Genomic DNA, 20563 nt, shown 5'->3' on the forward strand with positions numbered 1-20563 from the left:
GCCATGGTCTCAGTGTCAGTTTCTCCTCCATATCAGAGACCAGTGATGTTGGGGCTTCAACACTTTGAAAGGATGTGCCAAGGGGCTTGTCTGCCCCAGGCTGGGGACCTCCCCTCCCTGCCTGAAAACTGCTGTCCGCGTTCCTTATCTCACTGGGTGAGACAAGCCCACAAAATGACACACAACACTCAGAGACGATGTTTGCTTGTAGGACACCTCTTCATGGGGAGCACACTGGGGACCATGGGGAATGATGCTTAATGGTTCTTCCTGTGTGGGACTTTACAGTGATAAAGCCCTTCTACAAGCAATACCTAGTGGATCTCAGTAGGATCCAGGAATGAGGCCTTCTATGGTGGATAGTGGAAGAGGAATCTGTAAACCTGGATCTCAATAGGATCCAGGAATGAGGCCTTCCACAGCACACAGTGAGAGAGCGATACCGTAAACCTCACCTCCACTTGACAGAGGTGAAAACCACTCAGGTGTCTAGCCCCAAGTTTAAATTCTAGATAATGTTAAACAAATGTGAGGCCATTTGTCTTTTTGATACTCAGGGTGTTTCTCATTGATGAAAAGTACATTGGCTAAGGGGAATAATTCCAAGCCATCAATCAGTCACTTCTCAGTGAAAATATGCCATCAAGCAGATGAAGATTAAGTATAGCAGGACACACTCCTTGGCCACTAAACACCCATCCCTCTTGCCCAGGAACTCAACCCTACCTCTGGTCAGGACTGTCCCTTTATAAACTGGCCTCACAGAGAGCTGGTGGGTCCAAGAGTCACATCATACCTGGACAGATGGTCCTATGGCAGGTGGCAGGGTGTGTTTGGAACACTCTCTTCCAGCTACAAGTCAAGGAAACACAGTGGTAGGATGGCCAAAGGTATTGGAGATCATAGCAGTAAACGCTCATTTCCTTCTTATATTAAGTAGGGAATGTTTCAAACTACCCAGAACCTTTCCCTCCGTCCTCAAAAAGAAAAAAAAGAAAAAAAAAGGTATTAACTAGCTGTCATATCAAAAGTTAGAAATGTAGCTGGGCATGGTGGTGCACGCCTTTAGTCCCAGCACTCGGGGGACCTCTGAGATTGAGGCCAGCCTGTTTTACAGAGTGAGTTCCAGGACAGCTAGGGCTATGCAGAGAAACCCTGTCTTGAAAAATGAGCAAACAAGTTAGAAATGTATGTGAGCAAAAATCCCCACTGGGAACAGATTTATCATCACCATCGTCATTACAAGAGGCTCACAGTGCAGGGAGGTGGCAATCTGGGAATCTGGGTCTGGATTCGGCTAGGTGACCAGGCGTATTCCTTCTGGTCTGCAGTTCCCTCTTCCGTATCAGAACGCTATCTGTAGTTCTCAGCTGAGTTTTGGGGAGCTCTGATGATGAGGGCTTGAATAACCGTGATGCCAGGCCACCCACCCCCAGCATCCTAGCCCTGTCCCTTCACCCTGCCGCTTCCGTACATCTAGACCGGTGTCCACAAAAGACCCCAAAGCTCAAAGAGGCTCTGAAAAACACCATACTTGATGTTTTCTTGAGTCCTCTCGAAAACTAGCGTTCTGCTGTAACATGAAGCCACCATACTTGGGACAGCCACGTGTTAGGTGTCCCCTCATACTGCAGCCGAAGTAGCATGAGCCTGGGATCGGAACAGTGGCCATCTGACTCCAAAGCCATGCCATCACAGCTCCACCCCTCACCTGAGGGCTCTGCCATGGCAGAAAGTGCTCCTGACTGCTGGGTAGAATGCCTCCTCTTGGCAGGCCACAGCCTCTGACATGGCCTCACCTCAGGAGGCTTAGGGCCTCGGGCCACTCTCTGAACAGGACTCCTTCTGTGAAGGCTGTCTACCTGGAGACAGGCTCACAGACAGCCTCTGCGATAGGACCTCCGGGGGGGAGGGGGGAGAGATAAGACTCAAAGGACACTGATAGAACATGTCAAGGGAGACCGTGAGAAGTTGCTGGAATAAAAAGTTCATTAAATTGCCAACTGCTCAAAGAAAAATCTCCCCGGACCCAGTCTGCTCTTGTTGGCCTCATAGAGGTCCAAATCTCTGCTTAGAAAACTCTGAAGGTTTAGAAAGTGTGTGTGTGAGTGTGTGTGTGTGTGTGTGTGTGTGTGTGTGTGTATGTGTGTGACACCATCCCCCAGGCTTTGTTATGTCCACAGAACTTGCATGTTGATTGTCCCTACCTCCCCCAGGTCTAGATACAAACACCCTCTCCCCCTCCAGGCTCTCCCTGGCTTCTATTTCCAATGCAACACTACCCTTACCCTACCCGCAGCCCCCAAGGCAGGCCACTGTAAGTGTTCAGGAGACTGACAGACCCACAGCATGTGTCCTCCCTGTTCCTCAGAGTCCATCCCTGGCCTCCTCCTATGTCTCCTACTTTTCTGTTACCAGTTGTCCAGCCGTGTCCAGCATCAGGACCCAGAGTGCTGACCTCCCTACAGCTTTAGAGCACTCGGAATTATGGGGACGGACCCCGTGCCATGTCTCTGCCCCAGACCACGTGGACAAACCTGTAAAAGGGGCAGCGTACAGCCAGCACAGCATCCGCCTGCCTCGATCCCCTCCAGCACAGGGCATGGCCAGCCAGTTCCCTGACGGTCTCCAGGGTCTTGCGCTCACAGGGGTGAGCTTCCACCCTGCAATCTGTGTCAGAAGACAGTCCCCTCCCATTAAGACAAGGGATGCTGCTTGCCTCTGCCTCTGCTCTCTAGAGTGGCTGCTGTGGGGTCCTACTCTACCCCTCACTGTGGAACCTGTGGCCTCTCTTGGGGCAGAGCACCAAAGTGAGGCAGTTTCAGGATTCCCTCCGGCCAGAACTCCACATGGAGCATGCACCTAAGTACTTTCTAATGGGTGTTCCTCTAGTTCTGGGATTGACCCCAACAGGAGTCCTAAGCTCAAAACCACCCTGAGTTCCTCCATGCAGCCAAGGAGGGGTGTAGACTCAGTTCTTTCTCCCCAACAGGAGAGAGCCCTACCAAGTCTGACCCTAAACCCAGGTTCCTCTTAACCCATAGATACAAGTGGAAACCCACAAGGCCAGCCACAGGGAGAAAGAACAGAGTGCCCAGGACAGGGCCTGCCTGCCTCTCTTACCAACCCTCCTGGGAGGCCCTTGCCTAAGGAACCTGAGTTCCTTAGGGTCAAGGCCGTTCCCACGCAGGCTGCCCAGTCCTACCTGCATCAGCGGAGGTGCAGAGCTCTGAGCTGCTCAGGGTGCTGAGGAGACCGTTGGTGGCGTCCTCCACTTGCTCAGCCAACAGCACATGCTGCTCCTTTGGCTCACTGGCCAGTGTGAGCAGCTCGTCCCACCTGGGGAGAAATTCCAACAGCTGATATCATGCCCTCTCTCTCCCTGCCTACCTAACTCCTGGACCACAGAACCATCCCACTGACCCAGAAGTCACTTCATAGCAACCTCATCTGTCCCGTGAGACTGAGAAGTAAACTCAGGAAGTTCTCAAGGAAGCCCAGCTGTGGGCCACGCTGTGCTAAAATCTTCATCCTCAGACCAGTCAGCTCGTATTCAAGACAGAATGCTTAAGGGATTCAACTGGCCTTTCTGAAAGTCATAGTTGATAAGAAAAACAAAACTCTGTAACTACGGGAATTCCTTACATAGTTGCACACACAAATGTATACATACATTTCTAATGTATCTTTTTTTGTCACACATTCCTTTCTATTTGTTTTTTTAAGTTTAATATTAATTTCTTAAGAAAAACCAGCTAGCAATGAGAGAAAGCTGTCTGAAATGAGGAAGAGAAAAGCACATAAGGACGTCCAGTGGCAGCAGAACATTGAGATGGGATATAGGATCCCCAAGGCCAGTGATATGCAGCTGTGGAGGGGATGTAGCCAGAATCCCTCAGTGTCCAGAGGGTGTCACCACTAGTGCCCGGGACAAAATGGTATTCAGGACGACCCTAGGTCATAAGAAGAGATAACAATGAGAATCTTTTTGGAATATGGCAAACAAATGTTAATTTCTTTGTTTGTTTGTCTGTTTGTTTGTTTGTTTGTTTAAGAGCCAGTGAGAAGCTCAGTGGGTACGGGCACTCATGCCAAGCCTGATGACCTGAGTTTGATCCCTGGGACCCACATGGTGGAAAGGGAGAACTGACTTCTGCAAGTTGTCCTCTGACCTCCACAAGTATACCGTGGCATGCGTGTGTGCCCAGCCCCCGACACAAAGGAACAAATATCTTAAAAATTCACGAAGATGAGATAGTTCATGATGTGAAGAGAAGAAACCCACTGTTGAAATTCAGCCAGACAGAACCAGAAAGTCATCGCCCTCCAAACTTCACGAGTGCCAAACTCTCCATGGAGGCCAAACTTCTCACCCAGTACCCAGTTATCCCTGGGCACACAGAAGGGGGCTTCTCAGATGTGGCCTTCCTGTCCTCCCTCCACTGTTCTGGCCCAACAATAGTCATTCTCAAAAGCTGCCCTAGGAATTCAGGTGCTAGCCAGAGTGGAGAAGCATCAGCAAAGAGACTCAGTTGGCAGGAAAGGGGGCACAGATGGAACCAGCATTCTTTCAAATATCTTGTCTTCATCTCTGCTGTGTTAGGACATGGCACCACCGTCCACTCTAGGGTTCAGGCCAAAATCCTCCATTCTCCACTCCCAATCCAACCTGACTCAGTGGCTCTGCCTTCACAATGCACCTCAGGTCCAGCCATGCCCCGGTGCCCCAACATGCCCCAGCATGCCGTCACGCCCCAGCATGCCCGAGCACACCCCAGCAGCTTAGTCCTTTGAACAGAACTGTCTCTGGTCTAGCTGGGCACTAGCCTCCACCCTAGTGCCCCAGCCAGTGTGACTATCTGAAAATGTCATTTCTGTCCCCAAACCCCAAAGAGCTTTCCATTCTGCTCACAATAAACTCCAAAGTCTTCAGCAATACCCACAACAGAGTTTAAAATAGAATCTGTATGTTTGTGTGTGTGTAGAGGGGGTAAGTGTGGGGTGTGTGTGGTGTGGGTGTGGGTGTATGTGTATGTATGTAGTGTGTGTGGTATATGAGGGATATGTGTGTGGTATGTGTGTAGTGTGGGTGTGTGTGGTGTATGTATGGTATATATAAGTATAGCATGGGGGTGGGGTGTGTGGTTTGTGTGGGGGGGTATTGTGGGGTGGGTGTGTGTGGGGGGTGTATATGTGCACGTGTATGTACAGTGGGGTACGGTGTGTATGTGTGCACATCTTGGGCTGGCATAAGGCTGATGGCCAGCAACTCCTACAGATTCTTCTGTCACTGTCCCTATAGCTCTGGGGTTACAGACCTATGTAGCTGCACCCTTTTTTCTTTTATTAAACATGGGTGCTGAGAATCCAAACTCAGGTCCTCACCCTTGCATGTACTCTTATCCAGTGAGCCATCATCCAGCATCCACAACAGAGTACTCATGGACTCCCTTGCCCACTCCGTGTTGTGTTATGACAAAGCTTGCTTGGAGATCAGAGGGCAGAGTTAGCCATTAGTTAACCATAGAGGCCAGGCAGTGGTGGCACACACCTTTAATCCCAGCACTTGGGAGGAGGAAGCAGGAAGATCAGGAGTTCAAGGCCACTCTGGGCTACACAAGATAGAACCAGTCTAAAAGAGAAACAGAGCCAGGCGGTGATGGTGCGCACCCTTAATCCCAGCACACAGGAGGCTCACACCTTTATTCCCACCACTAGGGAGGGAGAGACAGGATCTCGAGGGTCCCCCATTCAGTCTAAGGATTCGTAGAGGTAAGAAGTTTCTAGTGGTGGCTGCTATGCTCTGATCTTTCAGCTTTCAGCCTCGATATCTGACTCCAGGTTTTTATTGTTAAGACTAATTAGGATCACACTTCAACTCTGTATTTCTTGCAATTCAGAAGCTTACTTGTTTGAGCTCCTACCCACAGCTATTGCCTAGGTCTTTGGTACCACCTACCTTGCCTGTTTAAACAAAAATTCCTCAAAGCAGCCTCGGCAGCTTCCCCTTCTAACAAAGCTACCACCCTGCCCCCACCAACCCTTACCCTTACCCTTTTCCACCATTTCCACCTGAAGTCACATGTCTTACTGTCCAGTTATTTCCAATGAGATGGGCATCTGTACAGTCTCTATTCTAAGAACCCATACCAGTGTCAACATGAGGAGGAAACTGAGAGAAAAGATCAAATTTCTAAATGTAAGCATGGTGCCCAGCTCCAAGTTATCTCACCTAAAACCCACAATTAGAGACCCAAGGACTAGGTACATGTCCATTTTTAAGGTTGAGACCGTGTGTGTGTGTGTGTGTGTGTGTGTGTGTGTGTGTGTGTGTGTGTGAGATGTGGCACTCTCTTCCAGGAATGCAGATTTGCCCCACACCTGGATGAGGGCGGCAGGAGGAGTATAGACCTCTCATAGACTCCCTGCCCATTGCCAGCACCAGGTGTACATGTGACTCAGGCTGATCAGAACTGGGCTAGCAGAGGCTAGAGATGGTGTCCTCCCCACTCCCTCTCCTCTGGCCCTCCACCCAATGTTGAGATGTGAAGTTGTGGGTTGGCATGCTGTCCATGACCCCATCTCCTAACCCTAACCTTCCCAGGCTGAAAGACGTGTGATGGACAGGGTGGAGTTGAGCAGCAATGAAACCCATGGCTCTGACCTCCCAGAGGAGCAGCTGACCCACATGGGGAAATGAGGTGGTGATTCCATTGATTTCTACTTTTGTTAAATGAGTTTGAGTTGATTTCTGATGCTTACAACCAACTGTTCAGCTAAAAGCAGAGGGAAGCATGAAAACCCAGTGCTTTCAAAGGTTGGGATGTGCTGTGCACTGTAGCCAGAACCAGCAAAACAAGTTAGAGACACAAAGACCAATAAGTTCTCCTAGACCCCCAGTCTTGCAGTGGCTGTGAAGTCTTTTGGCCATGTTGGCCCCCCTGCGTGAGGGCTGATACAGATTGACTGAGGTACTTACCTGGGAAACCGGACCCCTACAGCAAACACAACGATGCCTCTTTCTCTCAGCTGCTTAGCTGGCAGAGCCACGGGCCCCTGGGACTTGCCATCCGTGATGATGATAAGGAGCTGGGGCACAGCACCGTTTCTGCCTCCGGGGAACCCTCTGCGCAGGCGTTTCAGAGCGAGGCCTGTCTCTGTGCGCCCGCCTCTGAAGACAGGAGGAAGACAAGGAAGAAGTGAGTGGGGGACGTTTGGAAGAGAGCCCAGAGGCAAATGGGTTCCTGTGGGTAGGGCAAGAGCAGTGACTCCTAGCAAAGGCTCAAAGGGACATTTCCACCATCCAAACCAAAAATAGACTCACCAGGCCGCCAGCTGGCTTTGGTTGTCATCCAGCCAGAACTGTTAACTCATCACAATGGATCTAAAGTTAGTGAACTGTCAGCTTACTGAGGCCAAATCTTAGCTGAGGAGAGTCTCTCCAACATGGGCAACTGTGAAGGGGATGGAATCACTACAGTGGTTAACCACATGAATAGCATGGTTGAGACATCATTCATCACTCTGTGATGCTGATGGATGGAGCGGGTATGTACATACATACACAGTATATATATCAGACATATACACTATATTTGTAGACAATATCTGCCTTTAATTTGGTCCTCTGAGAGGGTCCTGCTGCCATTCTTATGTCCAAACATCCAACTTACTGGAAACATGGATACAGCCTGCCTGTTCTTTCAGTTGCTTGCTCTCATTCTTTGTGTGTGTGTGTGTGTGTGTGTGTGTGTGTGTGTGTGTGTGTGTGTGTGAGAGAGAGAGAGAGAGAGAGAGAGAGAGAGAGAGAGAGAGAGAGAGAGAGATTTACCTTTACACTAAAGACAGCTCTGCCTCCTGCAGATCTGCCATGGTCCCCCTGGCTAGGCACCTCTCCTCCCAGTGGCTATTTGGAAAGCCAGGCTCACTTTAGTGCATGCTAGCTATCCAGGAGCTCTGACATCCAAGAACCAGCCACTGTTTACATTCTCTGATGTCATCGCTGCCGGGACAATACTGGGAGGCTGGACTGGCACCTCTAAAACAGCCCGTAAAGCAGCAAGAATTCAGTAGTCAGAGGCTTCATAACAGGAGGCTGCCCTTGGTCCGGAAAAGCTAGCAGACCAGGGGTATAAGAAGCGCTTTCCTAACCAGTCGGAGAAAGAAGGGCATGGGGAAGTCATTGTTGCCTCCATTGGACCACCACTCCTCTGCCTCAGTGCACACAAGCACATCTTCACTGTGATGTCCTCACTGACCCCAAAGCTGGGGCCCACAGAGAGCTACTGCCTCCTTGCTCTGTTTGTTGCCTCACAGTCGGAGAGGATGCAGAAGTGTTCAACTCATCCCCAAAGAAGAGCTGAACTTGTTTAGACAAAGGGGCTCCTTCATCGACCCCCTGCAGCCTCTTCTGGGACTTTAAAATTTTTTTCCTTACATTTATTTATTTATTGGGATGTCGGAACATGCATGCTATGATATGCATGTGGGGAGCAGAGGGCATCTTGCAGGAGTTGGTTTTCTCCTTCTACCACATGAGTCCCAGGAGTTGGACTCAGGTCATCAGACAGGGCAGCGAGTGCCTTTATGTGCTGAGCCATCTCACTGAGCTCCTTCCTCTGGCATTCTTAATGTGTTTGTGATGTCATGTCATGAACGATAATATATATCCTCAATGAAGCTGGAAAAAGAGGCGTGGGCCAGAACTGTTAGGGAGCGTGTGGTAAGTGCAGGTGCTGAGTGATGATGCTTCAGAATCTCTTCCCATCCACCCATCCACACATTTTTTTTTTTCATTTTTATCATCCCCAGAAGAAACCTCTTAAATAGACCATTTCGCCAGCAAAAGTATACAAATGACCAGTAGGTACATGGAGACATTCTCATCATAGTTAGCTCTTCAAAGCTTTTTCCTTTTGTACTTTTTTTGAGTATGGCTTCCATTCCTCCTGTTTGGGGGACCCAGGGCAGAGAAAAGGGCTGGATAAACAGTCTGGGATGATAATGTCATAAATGCTTCCTACGAGACCCCGGGGGCTTCAGAATCCACCAGGATTCTGCTGTGCCCGTGTGGGGCCTCAGATGCTGGAGAAGACAGGTGAGCTGACAGAGGCCTTTGACTGGGAAAAGGACCTCAGGGCTCAGGGCCTTCGAAACTGAAGTTGATGGCTATGAATGTCTGGGACAAGAGACCTTGGCAGGATGTCACTGGGCTCTAGGACAGGGGTTAGTGGAAACCAGGGTAGATCCAGAGCTCAGAGTTGGATAAATCAAACTCTTTCTTCTGTGAGGGCTAGTGGAAACAGTGTGTATGATGTGTGTGTACCTAAATATACACGTGCATGTATGTATGTAGAATAGTTACATACAGATTATGCACATACATATATAAATAATGCACACAAAATATGTCTGTATGCCGATATGAATGAGCAACATTACATATGAGTTGACTTATAATCTAAGTCATGACACAGCCATATGCATACATTCCTGCACTGTGTATGCAGATGAGCACAGACATACATACATTCCTGCACTGTGTATGCAGATGAGCACAGGCATACATACATTCCTGCACTGTGCATACAGATGAGCACAGGCATACATACATTCCTGCACTGTGTATGCAGATGAGCACAGGCATACATACATTCCTGCACTGTGTGTGCAGATGAGCACATACATACATACATTCCTGCACTGTGTAAACAGATGAGCACAGACATACATACATTCCTGCACTGTGTAAGGAGATAAGCACAGGCATACATACATTCCTGCACTGTGTAAGGAGATAAGCACAGGCATACATACATTCCTGCACTGTGTAAGGAGATAAGCACAGGCATACATACATTCCTGCACTGTGTATGCAGATGAGCACAGGCATACATACATTCCTGCACTGTGTAAGCAGATGAGCACAGACATACATACATTCCTGCACTGTGTAAGGAGATAAGCACAGGCATACATACATTCCTGCACTGTGTATGCAGATGAGCACAGGCATACATACATTCCTGCACTGTGTAAGGAGATAAGCACAGGCATACATACATTCCTGCACTGTGTATGCAGATGAGCACAGGCATACATACATTCCTGCACTGTGTATGCAGATGAGCACAGGCATACATACATTCCTGCACTGTGTAAGCAGATGAGCACAGGCATACATACATTCCTGCACTGTGTAAGCAGATGAGCACAGACATACATACATTCCTGCACTGTGCATACAGATGAGCACAGGCACACATACATTCCTGCACTGTGTAAGCAGATGAGCACAGGCATACATACATTCCTGCACTGTGTGTGCAGATGAGCACAGGCATACATACATTCCTGCACTGTGTAAGCAGATGAGCACAGGCATACATACATTCCTGCACTGTGCATGCAGATGAGCACAGGCATACATACATTCCTGCACTGTGCATGCAGATGAGCACAGGCATACATACATTCCTGCACTGTGTAAGCAGATGAGCACAGGCATACATACATTCCTGCACTGTGCATGCAGATGAGCACAGGCATACATACATTCCTGCACTGTGCATGCAGATGAGCACAGGCATACATACATTCCTGCACTGTGCATGCAGATGAGCACAGGCATACATACATTCCTGCACTGTGCATACAGATGAGCACAGGCATACATACATTCCTGCACTGTGCATGCAGATGAGCACAGGCACACATACATTCCTGCACTAGGAGCACATGCATACATTTATGATTGTGTATGAAGATGAGCACATGAACAGCTCTTCACAATCTTAAAGCACCCTCAGGAACAGAAGGAAACTTACTTTTCAGGGTGTAAAAAGTGAGGTTTGGAGACATGTTGTGAACGTCCAAAGCTGTGAGGTCTCCAGGGATAGCTGAGGCTGGTACCACGTGTTCTCCCCTAACATTACATGCTTTACCCCAACAGGACCTTCATTAACTCTCTCTTCTAAGTAACCAACAACTGCATATAACAGTAGCAATTTCTTAACTAGTGTTTTAAATTTCCACCTGGATGTCATCATGTAATAAGGGGCAGGCTTGAGAATTACCCAGCATGCACAGCTGGGGCAGGAAGTGAGTAGGACTAAACCCTTCAAGGCAGCAGTTCTAAGTCCAGCTAGCTTCACCAGGTGTGGTGGCACACGACTTTAATTCCAGCACTCAGGGAAGCAGAGGCAGGAGGATCTCTGTGGGTTCAGGGAGAGTTCTGGGCCAGCCTAGACTACACAATGAGACCCTGTTTCAAAAAGGGAGGGGAGGGAGAGAGGGGGAGAAAGAGAGAGAGAGAAAGAGAGAGAGAGAGAAAGAGAGAGAGAGAGAGAGAGAGAGAGAGAGAGAGAGAGAGAGAGGAAGAAGCAAGCAGTGAGCATTAGTGTCGTCATGGCACTATCCCATAATACTTACTTGAAAGCTATCCTCTTGATGTTTGCCTTCACTTCCTGTCGGGTGGAAAAGGAATCCAAGGGGAATTCCAGATGAGGAGTGGAACCAAACTGCAAGGCTCCCACTCGGATCTGTAGGAGGAGACAGGGCCGGAGGCCCCAGGGATTTCGGTCAAATCATGACCATTCCAGAGGAGACAGACTCACAAATCCTGTGCGGGATCTCTGGACAGCCTCCCTTGAACCATGGTTCTACAGACCAGCTAGAGAATCTGGAAGGACATGGTCAGACACATCTATGTCCTGCTATGGCAGTTAATCATCTCTACCCATCTTGCAGCTATTCCGGCCGAGCTACAAGCAGCTTTAGGCAAGGCTCTGCTTGCATCTGCCAAATGCTTCCTGGCTTGGGTGCTGCTGTGTGCAAACTCGTGCATTATCTCATTTGATCCACAGGGGCCGAGCTAACGCCTATGTGACTGAAGACAACAGTAACATATACAGATGACACTGTACAAGGCTTACTTGGACTAGCAAGGAAAGGCAGCCTGGGCCATTGGATTTCCGGTATCTGGACTTCTCTGAAGCCCTATCATACCACTTGCCTCCTCAGGAGTAGACACAGACTGATGCAAAATGCTTTCAAATCCAGCCAAAGTTTCCACAGAGGCCACTGCCTAACCTAACCACAGCCACCAACCCCCGATGACCTGCTCCTGCCAAGTCTCTAGACCAGAAGTCATAGGGGGACAATCGGCTCCTAAAACGGGGACACACAATAGTGGAGCGGTGAGGGAGCGAGAGAGCTGGAGAACGAACAGAGTCTGCTTCCTAACTGAGGCCATAAGAGAGAACCGGACACGTGCCTCACAAGACTGAAGCTGGGGCGCTGAGCATCTGGAGTCACGAGCACTGCAACATGTGTTTCCTCTTCAGGGCCCAACCAGCTCCTCATCCTCAGCTCACCAAACCCCAGAGGTGCCACATTCTCAGTCACTAGTCTCTGCACTAAGGTCAAATGTGGCAAAGATTTCAAACGGGCAAAGACACTTCTTGAGTCCCCATTGCAGTCCCTCAGCAGGCCCAGTACTTGGGAGACAATGAATTAATGCCCTGGGTTCACCTAGCTGGCCCCCCACAGTCAGGAAGCTGTTGGCAGCTAAAAGCAGAAAGACATTAAGTCTTGGGTGGCCATGCGAGGGGATGGCACAGGGAGTCAGTGGAACAACCTGAGAAGTCTAGCAGCAGGAAGCCTGCTGCAGTTTCCTGGAACATAACAAGAAATCAAAAAACCATCTCAAGCCGGTGGTGAAGACTGTCTGCTCAGCACATGACACCTCGGCAGCTGGAAAGACACCCCACCCCGCCACCACACTAGGAGAAGTGCAAATGCATGCAAGCTGCAAGTCTGTATCTTTCCCAGGAACATTCTAGAAGAACTCTTGGGAGAAGACCCTTGTTTGCTAGGAACTAAAATCCAGTCTTGAATCTTTTAAATGTTGTAAAGTCTGATAAATCCCAGTGCTTGGAACAAACTTCTGGGTAAAACGCACTTTCACACAGTCAGCGGTAAAGACAAAATGGAAAGGAATTCATGGCTCATGGAGACAAGGGTTAGTTTCCTCCATGTGCAAAAGAACAACAGCTCAGCAGCAAACTGGCCAAAGACATGAACAAAGATCAGAGAAGGAAAAACAAATGGTTCTTTCACGGCAGAACATTTGGCCTTAGGAAAACAATACTGTTTCCCTATCAGCTCAGTAAAAACAAAAACAACAAGGACAACGAAAACCAGATGCAGTGTCTGCAAAGGGAACCCTTCTCAGCCACTGTGGGTAGGAATATCAACTGGTACCAGATCTGTGGAGGGCAACACTAACAGCTAAGAATGCATATGGCTGCATTATCTTAGAGATAGTCTTCCACACAAGTGAAATGAGGCCTTTACGAGATCACAATGTATTTGTGACAGCAACAGTCCACCAATAGGGCTGGCTAGTTAGTCCTGGTAAATCATCCTCATGATGGGCTAATTATCTGTAATACCTACACATCCACATAGAGAGAGATGAGATTGCCCAGATAATATGCTATAAAAAGACAAGAGACAGAGAGTAATGTATAGACTAGGCTAACTTTTCTAGAAAAGGAGAAAATGGAACCACGTCTTCATGGTGCCCATGCCTGCACAGAGTGGGTCTGCAAGGCTGCTCAGGACAGGTCGGAGGATCTAGGGGTCCAACAGGTAGTGGGGTCCGGTGATCAGAGCAGGTGGTGTGGTCTGAGTGGGGAGTGTGTGGGAGCAGATTTTCTTTTTCTTTCACTGTCTTCCTTTTTATTGAACCATGGGAAGGAGTTATTCGGTCGAAGGGTGGGAGGAATTCTCCGGAGACCGGCAGCTGGGGCCACTTGCTTGGATTAAGCAGGAAGAACTCAGCTTCAAATCAAAGCACACAGGAAACAGCCCCAGTCAGTCGCTAAGGCATTTCATTTAATTGGTGGTTTGGGAACACAATGGCTGCCTTTTATCTTCAGTTTACTGTACACAGAAGCAAACCGCCCAGGTCTCTGTCTGCACCCCAGTCACAGGGCCATTAAAGCAGGAAGTGAGTGTCTGAGTTTGTGTTAAGAGGAAGACTTCAAACACTTCAACTCTACCTAAACAACAGGCCATCCACAAAGCTACTTGGAAATGATTCCTAAAACTAAAGGAATCAAAATGAGCGGCAAATCAGATACCACAAACAGAAAAGACAGAAACCCTGAAGCCGCACAAGCACCACCCAGCAAAGCCTTTCTGAAGAGTCCTTCACTGGCTCACCCAGGCAGACACCACTTTCTGTTCCTCAAGGCTTTTGTGTGTGTGCTTGTGTCTTTGCATCTGAGAGAGCAGGAAGAGGCCAGAGGCCAACCTTGGGTGGTGTCTCTCCGTGTTTTGAAACGGGGTCTCTAACTGGGACCTGGGGACTAGTCAGGTTAGACCGGCTACGTACTTGTCACCTCCTCAGTACCGGGTGACAAGTGTGTGGCACCATGTCTGGCTTTTTATGTGGGTGTAGGGAATATTCGAGTCCTCATGCTTATGGAGCCAGCCCTTCTTCCGTCTGTTCTGCTGTGTGAGCTCCCTCCCTCAGCCCTGCTTCTCAGTGCTGCTGAGAGAAAGTCTTTCTTAGGTTAAACCCACTTTGATCTCCCCAAGCATCCATGATGGAGCCATTCTGCACTTTCACAGAGCGGGGCCTCCTATGCGGAAGTTCCCAGGTTCCTCACTACCCTGGTTCTGTTACAGGCCCTGCCTAGGATTCCATACCACATTTCTACACTATGGTATGAACCCGAAGTACGTATTTCAGGTTCCCGTTTCAAGCACTCTGTTCTCAGTGTGTTATTTTGAAGGTTCTGGCAGGTGGGAGTGGGTCATACAGGAAGGCCTGGTTTAAGCTGCTTTTTCTTCTCCCTGGTCTGTACCATGTGCCAGAGATGCAGCCACCTTCACAGCCCAGCTTCACCACCATGATGGGCTAAAGTCTCCCCAAATCCATGGGCACAATAAACCTTTTCCTTCCTTCTGGTCACCATGACACAAAAATAATCAACGTACACAGAGATGCTTAAATCCTGAGCTGTAGAGATCTGCTCCTGGCAGCGTCAGCCCAAGGTCTGTAGCCTGTTTTTCTTTCTGTGTTCCACCCCATTCCACACCCCCATCCCCTCCGCTACCACTGACTGACACACCGCCGGCTGTCAACTGGCTGTGGGTGGCAGGGGATGGCATTTTGTGTCATTACACCATTCTAACCCAGAGGCTGCCCACAGGGACAGACGGATGGACAATCTGGGCAAATCCTGGGCTAAGAATCAAGCACCCCAGTTCTTCCACATGTAACCCTGTCTGAGCTTGTTCTGTGACCCTCAGCCATCATTTAATGTCTCTGAGCCGGTTTCCTCTTTCTGCAGAGCATGGGATAAAGAATGTACATATCAAGTCAGCTGGTGGTGGTGCACACCTTTAATCCCAGCACTTGGGAGGCAGAGGTAGGCCGATCTCTGAGTTTGAGGCCAGCCTGGTCCAAGGAGCAAGTTCCAGAACAGCCAGGACTACACAGAGAAGAAACCCTGTCTTGAAAAACCAAAGAAAAAAAGAAAAAAGAAAAAGAAAGGAATGTACAGGTCAGGACCAGTGAGCTGGCTCAGTGGATAAAGGTACTTGTTGTGGAGTCTGTGACCTGAGTGTGATCCTCAGGAACCACAAGGTGGAAGAAGAAAACTAACTCCAGTAGCTGCCTTCTGACTCCACATTTGTGTGTACACACACCTACATACTGTAAATGTAAAAAAAATTAAAGAATATGCATGTCATATATCTCTTCTCTCCCAACTTGCTGCCCATTCAGGACACATTAGGCTAATGCAAGGTCACTGGCCTTATGCCACTTCCTCCAGGAGTAACGGGGGGGGGGGGGGGACATTTTTAAAGTAGGGCCTTGTCTGGAGGAAGGTGGAAACCCAGCAAGCAGGTCTCTTCTCTGGCCACGCTAGGCAGCTGATACTACTCTGATACCACATTCAGAACCTCTGGGCTGCTCCCGTCATGACTGTGTGAATGACATCTCTAGTGTCAGAGACCGGGCCTGACTGCCTGCACTTGCAAATGACACCCCATCTCCAGACAACCTGGCCCCCATTACAAGCCTTGCTTGTTCCCAAATCCTTTACAGGATTAAGCCAGAAATGTTGCCTTGGAAAACCACTTCCTTTCTCCCCCTGTGACTAGTCTCTAATTCAAATAATTATGGGCTTTCCAAACTAATCTACCCTTCTTTTTATTTCATTTTGGGGTGGGTTTACATAGTTGAAAATTCAGACAGTGTATATATTAGCTCCATTCTATCTTTCTGGACTTGAACCCTACATCATTTGTAATTAAGGATAAACAGGAAACTTGTGGGTTCTTACCTGTCCCCTACCAACACACGTTCAGATTGCCTGAAATCTTGTTTTTGTTTGTTTGTTTGTTTGTTTGTTTGTTTTGAGACAAGGTTTCTCTGTGTAGCTTTGGAGCCTTTCCTGGAACTCACTCTGTAGCCCAGGCTGGCCTTGAACTCACAAAGATCCACCTGTCTCTGCCTCCTGAGTGCTGGGAATAAAGGTGTGTGCCACCACCGCCTGGCTCCTGAAATCTTCTATGGTGACAAGTCACACTGTAATCAATAACTGCATGGTGGGAGTCCTTAGGCATGGACTATCGGATCGGAGGGCCCAAGCCTCTGTCACAGTGTGGGAGAAGTTGGTGTGCCCCCATGGAAGTGGAAGCGTTGGACATTCCTATGCTTCTGGAGCATGGGGATTCATTTATTAAAGGTTTGCCCATGGAGCATGTCACCAAGCCGCCAGTACTTCTGTTCAGACGCAGAGTGAAAACAGATACAGTGTTGGAGATCTGCTGCTGAGTCAGGGAAGCTGGGCGACCCCGCACACAGCCGAAGGCTGTTTGTGTCTCTCTGAGGGTTGTGTTCATTATTCATTGTGCTGTTGGGTTGTTCAAAACTGTTCCTTTTAGAAGCAAGAGTCACAGTGACCCCACTCTGTATTTGTGGCGCTGGAAGCCAGGAAGGATGCGGCATGAAGGTGCTCTCTGGACTTGATCAGACAGGAGCAGATCTTTCCAAGTGACAAGAGAGGACAAGGCTGTGCCTCACACTAAGATTCTAGTCTGCTCAGTGTGTATTCCCTCTTCTGAGGAGGCAGGGATGAAATTTTAATTGTTAAGAGGGAAGACTTCATTGCCTTAAATCCAGCTCAACAACAGACCACCCACAGAGCATCCACAAAGACTTAATTAAAACATTTTAAACTCCAGTCTCTCTATAGTTGGAAGCTGGATCCATGTTCTTCCCTCTCCAGCCCCGAACCTGGATGAGGCCCTCTTCTCCAGTGCTGAGACAGGGGATTTATTATGTGGCTTAAGTCATTTGGTGCCTTCCTAGGAGCTCTGCCTGATCCACAAGGATCTAGGAGGTGCACTCTCGCAACCTCTCCCCCACCTGTGGAGGAACTAGCCGGAAGGACAATACAGAACAACTTTGCTGTGTGCTGCAAAGAAACTAATCAATCAAAGCAAGCAAAGCTGAGGAAGGAGAAGGGGTCACTTAACTGCCTTGGCTAATCCCCAAGTTCCCAGCATCAATCCTGCCATGTTTCCATTTGCCTCTTAGTCCTCTACATCCCACAGACAATTGATTCTTTCTTCTGCTTCAAGCTGAGTTTCTGTCACTTGAAACCAAAGACACCAGACAAGACGCATTTGCACTCACCCTCCCAGGGCCGATGTCCAGAGCATCACAGACAGTGATGGCAAAGTGCTTGGATCTCTCGAAGCTGCCTTTCCCGACGCTGTGAGAGCCATCGAACAGAAACAGGATGTCAAACGCCGCTGAGCACCACATCACTGGAGACAGGAGCAGAGGGAGGAAATTGTTATAAAGATAGGTAAGGGCCTGTTTGTGAGCACTTCTTCAGCTGTATGATAGGAGTCCTGTGAAGAGGGTCTTCTGGGTGATCACGGGCCCAGCCTTGAGAGTCGTGATCTTAGTTGGGTACTCTGACATGTGAGGCTGAGTGACCCAAGAGTTCAAGTAACTGAAGTGACTGTGCCTTTCTTCTACTTCAGCACAGCGTGGGTTGTGTCTTAGTCAGGGTTTTCACTGCTGTAATAAAACACCAGAACCAAAAGCAACAAGGGATGAAAGGGCTTATTTGACTTATACTGCCATATCACAGTCTATCATGGAAGGCAGTCAGGGCAGGAACTCAAACAGGGCAGGAAGCTGGAGACAGGAGCTGATGCAGAGGCCATGAAGGGGTGCTGTTTACTGGCTTGCTCAGCCTGCTTTCTTATATAACCCAGGACCACCAGCCCAAGGGTGGCACCACCTCCAATGGGCTGGGTGGGCCCTCTCAAATGACTAATTATGAAAATGCCCTACAGGCTTGCCTCTAGCCCGATCTTATGGAGGCATCTTCTCAGCTGAGCCCCCTCCTCTACCCAGATGACTATAGCTTGTGTTGAGCTGACATAAAACTAGCCAGCACAAGATGTATCTGACGTGTCCACGTATCTAATCCTCTCAGCTCCCCGACTATTTTATTTCTTTGAGAAATTCCTATTTCTTGAGACTTCCTATACCATACAATTCACCATTTAAGGCACATAGTTAGCATTTTCAGTGCATGTGCCGATGGCTCCCACCAGCCATCACCACACTGGATGGAGGAACTTCTTCTACCACCTAGAGGTGCAGTCTGTACTTTTAGCTGTCATCTAGATCTCAGCTCTTCTCCTAAAGAGTCCTTTTGTGTGTGTGTGTGTGTGTGTGTGTGTGTGTGTACACGTGTGTGCATGCAGGTGTGCACACCTGTGCGTGTCTGTGCAGCACGGAGCTGATAACCTGCATGTTCTTCCATTGCATTCCATTTTGCTTGTTGACATGGTGTCTCTCACTGAATTTGGAGCTTGTGGGTTGACCAGTGAGCCTGTCATCACTACCCAGTGCTGGGATCACACACCCTGCCACACCCAGCTTCCCTAGTGGGCACTGAGGATCCAGATGAGCACGTAACCCACTGAGCCACGCCCTCAGCCTGAGATTTGTGTTTTCACTCCCACTGAACAGATGAGGGAAGCAGTAACAAAGTACCAGGAAGTAGTGGAGCTGGAATAAAACCCTAAGTCCCCCCTAACTAGGAGGGGGGAGGGAGGAGAGCCAGGCAGGGCCTCCGGGAAAGCACTAGCTTGGCTTTAGCAGGTAGAAGGAGAAATGCAGCAGGAAATATGGGTGGCTTGGTAGATAGCAGTCAGGTGACAGAAAACCCTGAGACAAGAAAACCAGCAACAAAGGGAGCTACCGCGACAGCTCAGAGGTAAAGTCACTTAGCACCAGGCTTGCTGACTAAGGTCGGTCCCCGGGACCCACATGGTAGAAAGAGAACCATCCCTCCAGGTGTCCTCTGAGCTCCACGTGCACATCACACCAGTGCATTCATGCACATAAGTGTGCACACACAAAATAAATACATAAATGAAATGAAAATTTAACTTAAAATTCAATAGCAAAGAGGTTGCTTTTGTTGTTGCTGCTTCTAATTATTACTATTTTAACCACGGAGAGTCACTCGGTAGGAGTTATAAAAAGGTCTGAATGAGGGAAACGACTGGCCACCCTGTTAGAGGAAGCTGGGATGACAGTGAAAACTCTCAGGGGGAGCATGGCTGGGTCCACCGCACAGAGGTCTGAACAGCCATGTCTGGAGGGGTAGGTAAACTGAACTTACATTTGCTGGCCACTGCAATCTTCCCAATGGTCTCCCTGCTCACATGGACTTCCTGAAGAGACATGGATGGGGACACTGAGAGAGAAAAAAACAGAAGCAGTCATGACAGGGAAGGATGGGAGACATCGTTGTCTCTACATCATGTGACCTAAACGAACAAAGCAGAGGGTAGATGTGGAGAAGTCCAACCATCCTCTCTCAAAAATCACCAGAGAGCTGTGGCTGTGGCTTGCAGGGCTGGGGTGTGGCTCAGGGGTAGCACATGTGACCATATGTGTTTAGCACTCATTCCTACCCCCAAGCCCCAAGCATTGTGGATACTTACATGGATAGCATTTAAAAACCTCTCCACTTCCATGAAGTAACTTTGTTATTTATTTTTGAGTAGCTTGTGGGAGAAAGTTTTATTATTGTTTGTTTTTAACACCAGATGGCTATGGAACGACTATGATCCTGAGGATTTCTGTCCATGATCATAACTGTGTCCCCTCTGGGTACAGCTCTTGGCTCAGTATCCAATCTGTTGCTGGGTTAAAAAAGATATCACTGCCATAAAGCTTAAAATTCATGGAAGAGACAAATCCACAGAAGAGAACCAGGGCAAATGTTCAAAAGGGGTACCCAAATGCTTATACGTGCAAACTTACATGGCGAAATTTGGATTTTAAATATCATTGAGAAAGGATTCAACTGGGAATTTTCCCCACGATGGTGATACTGTAAATCAATACAAAGCTTTCTAGAAAACAACGGGGCCACGTGAATGAGGCATCATGAAAATGCTTCTATCCTCTGACCCTGTGGTATTGTAACTGAAAATAAAT

General features: G+C 48.6%; 1 protein-coding gene across 1 annotated transcript in view; it reads right to left on the reverse strand.

Annotated features, from left to right (window-relative positions):
• Positions 1 to 20563, reverse strand: part of Vwa2 (von Willebrand factor A domain containing 2) — a 31917-nt gene that overhangs the window by 8062 nt on the left and 3292 nt on the right. The window contains exons 2-8 of the mRNA XM_059245845.1: positions 19740 to 19814; positions 17723 to 17856; positions 11431 to 11540; positions 6980 to 7171; positions 3206 to 3339; positions 2538 to 2670; positions 797 to 852 (exon numbers count right to left, since the gene is read on the reverse strand). Of these exons, the coding sequence (XP_059101828.1) occupies positions 797 to 852; positions 2538 to 2670; positions 3206 to 3339; positions 6980 to 7171; positions 11431 to 11540; positions 17723 to 17856; positions 19740 to 19814 (834 nt within the window). The remainder of the gene's footprint in view (positions 1 to 796; positions 853 to 2537; positions 2671 to 3205; positions 3340 to 6979; positions 7172 to 11430; positions 11541 to 17722; positions 17857 to 19739; positions 19815 to 20563) is intronic.

The sequence above is a fragment of the Peromyscus eremicus genome, chromosome 1 (genome assembly GCF_949786415.1).
Source record: "Peromyscus eremicus chromosome 1, PerEre_H2_v1, whole genome shotgun sequence".
NCBI classification, from domain to species: domain Eukaryota; kingdom Metazoa; phylum Chordata; class Mammalia; order Rodentia; family Cricetidae; genus Peromyscus; species Peromyscus eremicus.